At 44.7% G+C, this 13,754-nt stretch overlaps 1 protein-coding gene across 1 annotated transcript in view; it reads left to right on the plus strand.

Annotated features, from left to right (window-relative positions):
• The window catches only part of LOC144593121 (protein APCDD1), a 38,166-nt gene that overhangs the window by 18,747 nt on the left and 5,665 nt on the right, over nt 1–13,754 (plus strand). The window contains exons 2-3 of the mRNA XM_078398584.1: nt 1,033–1,210; nt 3,711–4,242. Of these exons, the coding sequence (XP_078254710.1) occupies nt 1,033–1,210; nt 3,711–4,242 (710 nt within the window). The remainder of the gene's footprint in view (nt 1–1,032; nt 1,211–3,710; nt 4,243–13,754) is intronic.

The raw sequence follows: 13,754 nt of genomic DNA on the forward strand, positions 1-13,754 counted from the left end.
GAACCCGAGGTGCAACATTTTCACACAGAGGTATATGGAACGAACTGCCAGAGGAGATGGTTGAGGCAGGTACTAGAATAATATTTTAAAGACATTTGGACTGTGTACATGGATAGGAAAGGTTTAGAGAGATACGGGCCAAATGCGGAAAAGTGGGACTAGCGTTGATGGGGCGTTTTGGTTAACAAGGGCAAGTTGGACTGAAGGGGCTGTTTCTGTGCTGTATGACTCTAAGGTAATCAAGAGGATTGGACTAAGTGTATGAGGGACTGAATGGTGTACTATTTTTACCATTTTCACCATTTTGGATTTTCTTATCTGCTAAACAATTGTTTTAAAATTCCAGATGTTTAGAGGAAAAAAGAGCAGATTTTCCACATTGAAATTGTAGACTCTGAAAAAAATCCAAATTAAGAAGATTAGGGCACAAAATCATTCCATTTATGAAAAGTTTGTGGTGTTCTGTATTTAATTTATAAATCTGAGTTGTTTCATAAGTTCATAACTTCTAGGAGCAGAATTTGGCCATTCGGCCCATCAAGTTACCTCTGCCATTTAATCCTGGCTAGTCTATGGCTCCCTCTCAATCCCATTCTCCTGCCTTCAGCCCATAACCCCTGACATCCTTACTAATGACAAAAATATGTAAGTTTCTGCCTGAGAAATTCTTGGAATATCTTCCCTTGACTCTCTTAAAGAATTCAATCAATATGTCAGTATTTTCCATGTGTCCCTGCTATTCACTGGTGCTCATTTGTTATATAAGGATATAGATATCTGAAAACCCGTGACTATCAGATTCAAGAATAGCTTCTTCGCAACAACTTTCAGGCTGTTGAACACTACACAACACTAACCTCAACTATGAACGTCTATGGACTGTCTCTGGTTGCCCTAATGACTTTGGATTTGTTTTTCATACTAATATTTTGCTTATTAATTTATTGAGTTTTTGTTTATCTGTGCGTATTGCATTTACAGGCCTGTTATGCTGCGTGACAAGACTTTTGATTTTCTGGCTTTTCATTGCAGGACTGGATGATGCTTCATCTCTACACTCTGAGGAAGCAGTTAACAAGCCCATTGAGAAGACCTCGGAGGCGTTTAGCAAGGACTTTCAATGTCATCACATGTTAAAGCACCTTTACAATGGAGCTAGGATCACTGTGCAAATGCCACCAAAAGTGGAGAGTCACTGGGTCTCCACAAGGTAAGTAAACCACCCATTAAACCTCTAGTCGACATCGTTAATATGAAAAATTGATGAACAAATGTTTCTCTTAAGTGAATGCAAATTGAAAATTTAAAGTCCTTTTCCATTCACAATCAATACTTCTTCTAAAGGATAAAATAAAATATAAATATCTCCTCAAATCCTTTCTGCTGTTCAGTTTATCAATCAATAGTCATATAGTCTTGCTCATAGAATCTTACTGCAAGGAAACAGGCCTTTCAGCTCAGCTTGCTCACCATGTCCCATCTACACTAGTCACCATGTCCCATCTACACTAGTCCCACCTGCCTGCGTTTGGCCCATATCCCTCCGAACCTGTCCTATCTATGTACCTGTCCAAATGTTTCTTACCTCCTGCATATCTTTAAACACAGTGTTCTCGATACATTGCACCTGTCTATCTCCCCCCTATTAGCATACCCTTGAACATTCTGTGTTCCTTTACTTTCAAGACCTCTAAGTTACAAAAACTTTTGTCTTTCTACACCTTTACAATCAACAAACTCCGAAAATTATTCACTACATCTTAAGTTTTTGCACTAACTCTTCTCAAACCTGTTGTGTTGGACTGATCGCTCTACCCCTGCACCATGGTGCCATCCTACTTGAAAAAGCCAGATCATCAGGTGGTGTATAAGTGTACATCATTACAATTGTAACCCTGGGTTTTTGGCTTTGAATTACTTGAGTCACTCTGGGCTGTGGGTAATAATCGGACTACAGCTGGGTTTTTACTGTTATTTACGCACAGGCAATTACAGTAGCAGGTAACTCAATGTGCAGTCTCCACATATCCCCCAGGGGACTATCTACGCGACACAAAATAAGCCCCCAATAAGTCCCGACGGCACAGTGGTGCAGCGGTAGAGTTGCTGCCTTACAGCCCCAGAGACCCGGGTTCGATCCTGACTGTGGGCGCTGTCTGTACAGTTTGTACGTTCTCCCTGTGACCATGTGGGTTTTTTCTGTGTGCTCTGGGTTTCTCCCACACTCCAAAGACATGCTGGTTTGTGGGTTAATTGGCTTCTGTAAATTGTCCCTAGTGTGTAGGGTGGAATTGGTATACAGGTGGGCCGAAGGGCCTGTTTCCATGCTGTGTCTCTAAAACTAAAACAATAGCAGGTAGGAACCAAAATTGATGAAACTGACTAACCAAAATTCCACATAATAATAATAATATTCTTGTACTCGAGCGAGCTTGTACTCGCTGGAATTTAGAAGACTGAGGGGGGATCTTATAGAAACATATAAAATTCTTAAGGGGTTGGAGAGGCTAGATGCGGGAAGATTGTTCCCGATGTTGGGGGAGTCCAGAACCAGGGGTCACAGCTTAAGGATAAGGGGGAAGTCTTTTAGGACCGAGATGAGAAAACATTTCTTCACACAGAGAGTGGTGAGTCTGTGGAATTCTCTGCCACAGAAGGTAGTTGAGGCCAGTTCATTGGCTATATTTAAGAGGGAGTTGGCTGTGGCCCTTTTTGCTAAAGGGATCAGGGGGTATGGAGAGAAGGCAGGTACAGGCTACTGAGCTGGATGATCAGCCATGATCATATTGAATGGCGGTGCAGGCTCGAAGGGCCGAATGGCCTACTCCTGCACCTATTTTCTACGTTTCTATGTTTCTAATAATAATATAATAGTCTAAAAGTACAAAATGGTACAGTGCTTTATAAGATCCTTACTGATTGAAATACACTTTCTGACAGAGATGTGAAATACAAGATGTAAATGCATGTCTTCCTTTTTGAACAATATTAAAAATAATTTAGGATGCAACTCTATAGGACTTTGGTTAGGTTGCATTTGGAATATTGTGTGCAGTTCTAGTCGCCCCGTTACAGTAAAGATGTGGAAGCTTTGGAGAGGGTGCAGGGGAGGTTTACCAGAATGCTGCCTGGATTAGAAGGTTTCAGCTACAGGGAGAGGGTGGATTGACTTGGATTGTTTTGTTGTGGAACATCGAAGATTGAGGGGCCACTGATAGAAGTACATAAAATTATGAGGCATAGGCAGTCAGAACCTTTTTCCCAGGGTGGAAATGCCCAGCACAAGAGGGTGATAGCAATGAAGTGAGAGGGGGAGAGCTTAATAGAGATATGTGGGGAAAATATTTTTATGCAGTGGGTGGCGGGGGCCTGGAATACATTGCCAGGGGTGCTGGCAGAGGCAAATACAATAGTGGCATTTAAGAGGCTTTTGGATAGGCACATGGAAATGCAGGGAATAGAGGGATATGGATCATGTGCAGGCAGATGAAATCAATTCAGCTAGGCATTGTACTCAGCACAAACATTGTGGGCCGAAGGGCCTGTTCCTGTGCTACACAGCTCTATGTTCTATGATGAGTTGAGGGAGATCTGAATCTTATTCGAGCAAATTCAATTAGCCGTTCAGAAATTGAATAAAAAGTCAATAGGATATTGAAGCCTTATTTCTCATACTCTTATTTCTCTCTAATTTTTACTTCTCTCTGCAGTTGTGAGGTGAGACCAGGACCTGAATTCATTACACGATCCTACAGATTTTACTCCAACAATACGTTCAAAGCTTATCAGTTTCGCTACGATGACAATCACTGCGCACAGCCGAGCTACACGCTGGTGATCGCGGGTAAACTCCGCTTGCGCCAGACCTCCTGGATCATTCGAGGAGCGACGGAAGCAGATTACCACCTGCATAGGGTCCAGATCATCTGCCACAGCAAGATGAAGGCTGAGGAAATAAGCTTGAGGTTGAACCGGTCGTGCCCGGGCTTCCTGCCGGGACCCAAGACCTGGGAGCCTCACGTGACCTATGACCTGTCGAGCAACGAGGCAGGCTGCAACTGTTTCCGAGCTCTGAACTTCGCCATGCATGAACTGCAGCTGCTGCGGGTCGAGAAGCAACATCTGCACCACAATCCTGAGCAAGTGGTACAAGAGTTGTTCCTGGGCGACATCCACACGAACTGGTCCCAGAGGATGTACAGCCGACCCTCCAGCTATCAACCCCCACTGCAAGATGCAAAGGTAACTCTCCCTGTCCGATAACATCCATGTTGGGCTGAGACAGAAATAGATCTTCTTTAAAATCATCAGCACTCAAAGTGATTCCAGCATGATTAGTTGTGAAAATGTAGTTCATAAATCATTGGTAGACACAAAGTGCTGGAGTAACTCAGCTGGTCAGGCGGCATCTCTGGAGAAATGGAATAGGTGCCATTTCGGGTCGAGACCCATCTTCAGACAGAGTCAGGGGGAAAGAAACTAGAGGTATGAAAAGGTTCTAGTTTTCAGACGACTCAGGAGAGGTGGAGCCCACAATGGTTCGCAGTTGGTTGTGGAAGAGGTAATAATGAAGGGATACAAACAATGAAACTGGCAAGACAATTAGGGTGTGGGAGGGACAGAGAGAGAAGGAAAGCAAGGGTTATTAAAAGTTAAATAAATCAATGTTCATACCGCTGGGTTGTAAGCTTACCAGCTTGTGATTCCTCATAAATCGTAAGAGCAGAATTTGGCCATTCAGCCCATCGACTCTACTTTGCCATTCAATCACAGCTGATCTATCTTTCCCTCTCAATCCCATTCTCCTGCCTTCTCCTCATAACCTTTGACACCCTTACTAATCAAGAATCTGTCAATCACCGCTTTAAAAATGCCCAATCACTTAGCCTCCACAGCTGTGGAATTTATGGCAATGAATTCCACAGATTCACCACCCTCTAACTAAAGAAATTCCTCCTCATCTCCTTTCTAAAGGTTTGTCCTTTGTAGCATCCTTTAGCAATTTTATTCAGTGAGTTTTAAATATTTATTGTTAGTTTGACAGAAGATTTGGAATCCAATAACTTGCCGGTTACTATTAAGTTGTGTGATGCATGTATCAGGCATTTATTAGCATTTAACAACCCCCACTGCAGGTCGCAACAGTAACTCTCTCTGCCAATAACATTCGTGTTGGTCTAAGACAACAATAAAGGAGTATAACGGACCATGGGGCAGGAGGGGCGGAATGGTGTCTGTTATTGCCGATTGTCTGCTATAACCAAATGAGGGCGGTAAAGGTGAACCTAAGGCCGGGAGGGAAGAAACACGGCATTATGGGGGAGGGGGAGTGTTAAACAAGCAGGAATTCACAGGCCGGGGCGATGCAGGTTCCCCGGTCCCACACACGGTGCACCAGGGGACGTGCCCAGTACTCACGCTATCTTCATGCTGCACACTCTCTCTACACTCCCGCAACCGGACGTACGTCACATGGTGCCAGCTCGTCGGGTAACTGGTGGATGTGGGGAGGGGGCGGGCGGTGCAATGGGAGCATGTCCGCTATAACAGAAATCCGTTATATAGAGGTTCATTATTACGAGGGTTTACTGTAGATCTTCTTTAAAACCATTGGCATTCAAAATGATTCCAGCATGACAAGTTATGAAAATGTAGCATCTTTTAGCATTTTGTTTTCAGTGTCTGAGAGAAGATTAGGAATCTAATAATGTGCCGATACTAGTTTAGTTTAGTTTTGTTCATTGTCACGTGTACCGAGGTACAGTGAAAAACTTTTGTTGCGTGCGTTGCGTCCCCATGTGTTTTACTTTATGTGGAAACAGGCCAACCACCCATCATATCGTGCACTAGCACTATCCTACTCACGGTTTACAGAAATCAATTAACCTACAAAGCTGTACATCATTGGAGTGTGGAGGAAACCGGAGCACCTGGAGAAAACCCACGTGGTCACAGGGAGAATGTACAAACTCCGTACAGACAGCACCCGCAGTCAAGATTGAACGTGGGTCTCTGCAGCTGTAAGATAGCAATTCTACCACTGTGCCACTGTGAGCCCTCATGGTGGCAGAACTGACAAACATTGCCCTTTCTCTCTGGAACTCCCGCAAAACATCCAATGCTTAAATATTCCTCTATCCTCAGAATTCTATTTCTCCAAATTTGTCTGTCAGCTTTCAATTGTCTATGTCTCCACTAGTATGGATAGGCAGTTGATGGACATGGTGGGCAGAATGGCCTGATTCCATAGTATACGAGTCTAGGGTTCTGTGTTTCACCTCTACCCCATTAAGCACATTGGCCTTTGTCTATTGAACTGATGTGCTACAATGCTGAGAACTATATCCTGCACGCTGCATCTTCCACTTTGCTCTATCTATTGTACTTGGGTTTGACTTGATTGTATTTATGTATGGCATATCTGATCTGTTTGGATAGCATGCAAACAAAGCTTTTCACTCTACCTGTGATAATGATAAACCTAAACCTACCTCAATAGCTCCATAAAGAATGACAATGCTATTACGTTTTACAGAAATACCAAATAGTGGAGAATTGACACATTGGTGCAGTGGTACAGTTGCTGCCTTACAGTGCCAAAGACCTGGGTTCTATTCTGACTATGGGTGCTGTCCGTTCGGAGTTTGTATGTTCTCCCTGTGTCCTCATGGGTTCTCCATGGGTTTTCTCAGGGTGCTCCGGTTTCCTCCTACATTCCAACGACGTGCAGGTTTGTAGGTTAATTGGCGTCTGTAAATTGTCCCCAGTGTGTAGGATGGAACTAGTGTATGGGTGATCGGCGTGGTCTTGGTGGGCATAAGTGCTTGTTTCCACGCTGTATCTCTAAACTAAACTGAACTAAATTGACCCGAAAATGTCACCAATGTGACAAGGTATTAATGAGGTCATAGCTGCCTCATGTTGGCCAGAGATTTGAAATGAAACACTGTGAGGAGTTATGCAGAAGGAAGTCTTCTCCACTCTGCAAACAGGTGGAGTGCATTTGCTCTGCCTGTAGTCATTCTGTATAAAATTCAAACAAAGACTGTCCCCATAGCAACCAATAGTTCAAATTCAGCAGAACAAATATATGTGGCACAGATGCTCACTTGATCACTGGAAAGTTCATAGCTTGAGACTTCTGCGTGTTGTCTTTCATTCTGTGAGTCATGCTAAGCAAAACATTGAATGAAATTCTCAGATCCTTTCAATGGGTGTCATTGACTTAGCTCATTCCTTAAACATCAGAGAGCAGATGAATCTGCTTTTTTACTGTCTGGTAAGTCCCTGGCAGTGGAAACACATACAGGCCATTTGTTTTGCCTTTTTCTTCGAAGCTGGATGCACTTCAAAGCTGTGGATCGTGTATTCGAAAATAACGTCCCATTTCTAAGGACTATCCAATGGCCCCATGGAAAGTGCATGGATGTGGACATCAAGAGAGGACAGAATTAGACATGGATCCTTTCTCCACACCAACCCATCCCTCTCCACTGTCGAATAGAATATTGAGAGCGATTGATGAAATTCACATTTGGAGAGAGTTTCAGAGCAGAGAGTAATGCTGGTGGAATTCTGCCCACAAATGGACAGAGAGCCAAGAGTGTTTTATTGTCATTAGTCCCAAATAGAACAATGAAATTCTTACTTGCAGCAGCACAACAGAATATGTAAACATAGTACACTGTAAACAATATAATAAACGAGAAAACCACCCCCCCCATTAACTTGTTTGCTTTAGAATAATGCACGAGAGAACAGTCACTCTGAAAGATGTGACTAGCCAAAAGCTTGGATCACTGAACTCCCATTACTTTTTCTGGGGTAAGCAGACCAGTTTTGACTTTACCCAGACTTAAAATGTCCCTAGTGTGTAGAGTCGGAGAAAGGGTGATAATATAGAACTATTGTGAATAGGTGATCAATGGTCAGCACGGGGTCAGTGGGCCAATGGGCCTATTCCATATATAATATTAAAAAGCCAGCATAGTGACGCAGCTGGTAGAGTTGCTACCTCACAGCACCAGTGACCTGGGCTCGATCCTGATCTTGGGTGCTGACTGTGCAGAGTCTGCATGTTCTCACTGTGACTGTGTGGGTTTCCTCTGTGTGCTCCGGTTTCTCCCAAAATCCCGAAGACGTGCGGGTTTGTCGGTTGATTGGCTTCTGAAAAATTGCCCCCAGTGCGAGGAAGTGGGATAATTACACAAACGACCTTCTCCGAGTGAAACTGCAGCAATTGCAAATTTGCACCAAGCGCCAACATTAACATGCCTGACAATTCCCAGCATCAGAACAACAAATGACTTCCCAATATACATAATATCGATCAGATCAATATAAATTGTAGTTCAATGCCACACAGTATAAGCATTGTGAAACAATCTCTGTAGTTTGCTATGTAAAGAGGTATAATATCATGTGATTAGGCCACTGAACAAGATCATGTGGTAGAAGCAGAATTAGGCCATATGGCCCATCAAGTCGACTCCGCCATTCAATCATGGCTGAACTATCTCTCCCTCCTAATCCCATTCTGCTGCCTTCTCCCCATAACCTCTGTCATATAGAACCAGCAGTCATATAGTCGTAGAATCATACAGCACAGAAACAGGTCCTTTTGTTGCTGGCCCTGTTTTGTTCTGGCCTTCTCTATTGTTCTGTAGAAGGATTCCGACCCAAAATGTTGCCTATTCCTTTTCTCCAGAGATGCTGTCTGACCCGCTGAGTTATTCCAGCGTTTTGCTTCTATCTTCGGTCTAAACCAGCATCTGTAGTTCCTTCTTATACCCTTTGACCCAACTTTCCCATGCCAACCAAAATGCCCCATCTACATTCGTCCCACTTACCCATCTTTGACCCATATCCATCTAAATCCATTCCTATCCATGTGCTTGTGCAAATGTCTTTTAAAATGTTGTTATAACAGTTCTATAAATTCCCCCAGATATACCAGGGTTCCTTAAGTGACTAATTAACCTGCACATCATTACAATGTTGGAGGAAGTTGGAGCAGCAGCGGGAAGCTCACCTTAGTCAAAGGTCAATCTCAGCCTCCCCCCCCAAACCCTCACCTCTGTCCTGGAGATCTCCAACGCTGGTGCTAGACCAGAACCCACTAGTGCGTCTGGCACACCGCACTCTAATCTGCTCTGTCTAACAGGTTGGGCTGTCAGCACTTTTATCACCATCATCCTCCTTCCAATCTCCCTATTGCTTCTCCAGCTCCTCATACTCTTTCATGCAGAGGTTGATACATATATGGAACGAGCTGCCAGCGAAAGTAGATGAGGCAGGAACAATAACAACATTTAAAAGTCATTTGGAGGGCTCCTTGGATAGGAAAGGTTTGGAAGGTCATGGGACAAATGCAGGCATGTGAGACTAGTGTACATGGGCATCGGGGTCAGCATGGATGAGTTGAGCCAAAGAGCCTGTTTCCAGGTCGTCTTCTTCTTCTTGCGTTTGAGGCAGCAGAAGTTATGTAACGCCCTCCAGGCGCTGCGGACAAAAGTGGCGATCCCGTGGGTGTCGGTCTCGGTGTAGGCAGCCAGGGTATAACCAGGGATCTTCAGGTGGGAGCTGTCACTTTTGTGAGTCTCTTGGAGCAGGATTGCAGTGACTTTGTGGGTCTGTAGCAGGTGCTCAATGATGGTGATCTTCGCCTTGGTGTGGCCTTCTGCATTCAGCTGCAGCAGGGTGATGCCATCCGGTCTTCTGCTGTCTCTGTTTGTTGTCGTTCGCCTGACCGAGGTCAGTTGACAGGACTCACCATGAGGAGGTCAACAACATGACCCCCTTTCCATGTTGTACGACTCTATGAGTTCCCTTGAGAAGTGAAACACGGGCACATTTCCTGCACAGATGAACCAGTTACACCAGCGGCACAGTAGTGGACCTGGTAGAGCCGCTGCCTCACATTGCCAGAAACCCGGGTTTCATCCTGACTTCGGGTGCTGTCTGTGAGGAGTTTGCACGTTCTCACTGTGACTGCGTGGGTTTCCACTGCTTCCCAGAGATATATGCGTTGGGATGTCAATTGGCTGCTGTAAGTTACCCCTGGTGTGGTGGTAGATCTGGAGAAATGGATGGAAATGGTGGGGTGGGGGGAGGGGGATGGATTAATCAGAGCAACATTACCCGTGATGGACCAAAATGGTCTTTTTCCATGTTACGTGGAAATGTGGAGACATGGAACTCTGGTGCTTATTCAGTAACCTAATAAAACAAGTGGGATTAATATATGATGAATGTAAATGGATGTTGACAATCAACATGGACTAAGTGGGCTGAAGGGCCTGTTTATGTGCTATATCTGTGCTGTATGGACCCCAGTTAACAGCTACACACTGAGCATCTAAACGTTGATTTCCCTCATTTCAAGTAACCCGTGCATTCCCTCCCTCCTCCCCCCCTCCCCCACCCTAGATGTCCTACTAGTTCCACTGTTCGCATCCTTGTATCCCTTCACTATCACCACTTCCCCAGCCAACAATGGACATTATCAGCTCCACCCTTACTTGGTTATCTGTTGCCGCCGCTGTTTCGTTCTGGCCTTTTCCTACCTCCAGTTTCCTCCCCTCTACTTTCAGTCTGAAGAAGGGTCCCGGCCTGAAACATTACCCATCCCTTGTCTCCAGAGATGCTGCCTGACCCGCTGAGTTACTCCAGCACTTTGTGTCTATCTAATCATCCCTTTGTTGATGCAGCAGGAAAAAAATGGTAAAGAAGGTGTCCAATGTACGTCATATCAAAGGGAATGTAGTGAACACAATAAAATACTGCCAATGACCTGAACTAGCAGATTTCTTGTAGCCTCTACTTTGAAGCAGTTTGTGTCTTTGTGTTGCCCGTGAGTATGAGTATCATCTCCAGGAACGAGGTGAAATTGCAGCGTTTAATAGACCCCCCTGTACAGGTAGCCTACTCTCGACTCATAGACTCATACAGGGTAGATATAGGCCCTTCGGCCCACCATGTCCGTGCTGACCCTTGCATAGCTCTCACAACCTTGCCAATGGTTTCCTAGTTCTCCTTGCTCACAATTAGAGCAGGTGAAGGACATGATGGTGATTTAACCTTTGGAATCCAGACCTTTTCAGGAGGGTGGGCAGGCAGGGGCGTATCGACAGAAAATAGCGCCTATGGTAAGCACTGAAATAGCGCCCCTGTCCAAACATCTGACACCCATCATTTAGATAGTGAAGGAGGCACTCAGCGGAATTGGGACGGTTCTCTAATCCGGTTTCTTCGCCCCAATTAGACACATTTTGAGTGTAGTGACGTGAGACAGATAGGCACACAAGGGCGACTGAGTGGTGCCGCTTGCAGAGCTGCTGCATTGCAGCACAAGAGACCCGGCTTTGATCCTGACCTCGGGTGCTGTCTGTGAAGTTTGTATTTTTTCTCTGTGGGTTTCTTCCTGGAGCTGTTTTTCCCTCCCACTCCCCAAAGATGCGCGAGTTCATAAATTAATTGAGCTCTGTCAAATTACCCCCAGTGTGTAGAAGGTGGTTGCGAACATGGATCTGTAAACTTAACTAATAAAAACACTATAACAACATCTCACACCTTGCTCGCTGGCACAGGTTATGAAGGAAGCCATCACACAGCGCACCTTACGTGCAGAGGCCGACAGCTCGAGACATACCTAAGAAACACTCTCTCTCTCCCTCCCACCCTCCCTCCCTCGGTTCGATCCCAACTGCGGGTGCTGTCTGTATGGAGTTTGTACGTGTTGCCCGTGACCTGTGGCGCGCCCCTTCAAGTGGCGCCCAGGGCACCTGCCATACCCTAGACACGCCACTGTGGGCAGGGAGAAAGGCCAATGGACAGGTGAGGGTGGTATGCTACAGTTGTAATTGGAATGGTTTGTTTGAGAGCGTAAACACAGAAGAGTGTGGTTATTGGTGTGCATCTCACTGTGATGTATTGTAAGAGGTCATGAATTTGTTTTCCTCACTCCACTGTGAAATGATTTACAATCCGGGAAAAGGCAACTCCAGCCAACTTCTAAAATAGACACAAAATGCTGCAGAAAAACTCAGCGGGTCAGCCAACATCTCTGGAGAAAAGGAATAGGTGACCTTTCGTGTCGAGACCCTTCTTCAGACTGAGAGTCAGGAGAAAGGGCAACGAGAGGTATAAACAGTGATGTAGAGAGATACAGAACAAACGAATGAAAGATATCTAAAAAAGTAATGATGATAAAGGAAACGGGCCATTGTTCAGTTTGTTAGGTGAGAACGAGTACAGACAATGAGACGCAACAAGACGACTTTGAAGCTGGTGTGACATGGGTGGATGAGTTTGAAGCTCCTGTCAGACTCTTCAAACAGCGACCCTGGCAGGTCGGACAACTCCATGTGTGAATAGCAGAGACCGCACATATTGACACACGCAGACGAGACAAGGACAAAATTAAAGGAAAGCTGCAATAAAAAGTCGTCAACAATTTTCACTATTCTGTAGTCAAGCAGTGTCCAAGTAGCTTTTGCAAACATAACAATACTCTTCATGGACAGAGGCGTTAAGAGTTAAGGGAAAAGCATAGACATCAAAGAGGAATTGCAAATGATTTGAAGTTCCACATCAGACCTAAGTAAATAAGACCAAAAATGTTGATATCAGTAAATGAAGGATATTGTAAAGGCATTAAAGTAAAAAGTGGCTACTGTTAATTATACTTGTATGGAATGGTTGTGGCTTTAAAACTATGCTGTGAAAGTATTGGGAGGCAAAAAGGAATATCTTCATCTAGAATTCCTCTCTATTATCAAAGAGGAGCTACTAAACAACATATTTTAACAGGTTAAAATCCATTGCTTACTAATACACGGAGAAATGCACTAAAAATAATTTTAAAGAGATTGCAGAGTGCTGAGATGCACAGTGATCCGGAAACTAATTGGGCAATCTAACAGAATGTTATTAATTTAGTTTATAGATACAGCATGAAAACAGGCCCTGCAGACCACCGTCCATGCCAACCATCGATCACCCATTCACACTAATTCAATGTTATCCCACTTTTGCACCCACTCCCTGCACATTAGGGCCAATTTACGGAGGCCAATTAACCTACAAACCCGCACGTCTTTGGGATGTGGGAGGAAACTGGAGCACCCTGAGAAAACCCAAGGCATCACTGGGAGAACGTGCAAACTCCACACAGACAGCACCTGTGGTCAGGATCGAACCCGGATCTCTGGCGCCTGTTGGCCTTGTCTTTCTTGGTGGTAAAAGCGCTGGGTCTGGAAGATGCTGCTGAAGAAGTCTGGACAAGTAGCAGCAGGGCAGGCAGCATCTCTGGAGAATATGGATCGGCGACGTTTCACATCAGGACCCTTCTTCAGGATCTGTCTGAAGAAGGATCCCGACCCAAATTGTCACCTCTCCATGTTCTCCAGAGAGGCTGCACCAGCAGCCGTTGAGTTACCCCAGCACTTTGTGCCCTTTTGTGTAAGCCAGCATCTGTGGTTCCTTGTTTCTACTGTTAAATCTAGATTCTGAGGTTGGTTGCCCAACACCAGTGGTCAAATCAAAATACTGCAGATGCTGGAAACCTGAAATAAATACAGAGAAAGCTAAAAAGACTCAGAAAATCAGGCAGCATCTGCAGAAGAAGAAGCAGAGTTAGTGTTTCAGGTTGAAGAACCTTTCATTTTCCACAATTGTTGCCTGACTTGAGTATTTTCAGATTTTTTTTGTTTCCATTAACACTTTGGAAATAGCCTCTTCAGAACCGAGCGGTT

The sequence above is a fragment of the Rhinoraja longicauda genome, chromosome 4, assembly GCF_053455715.1.
Source record: "Rhinoraja longicauda isolate Sanriku21f chromosome 4, sRhiLon1.1, whole genome shotgun sequence".
In the NCBI taxonomy this organism is placed as follows: domain Eukaryota; kingdom Metazoa; phylum Chordata; class Chondrichthyes; order Rajiformes; family Arhynchobatidae; genus Rhinoraja; species Rhinoraja longicauda.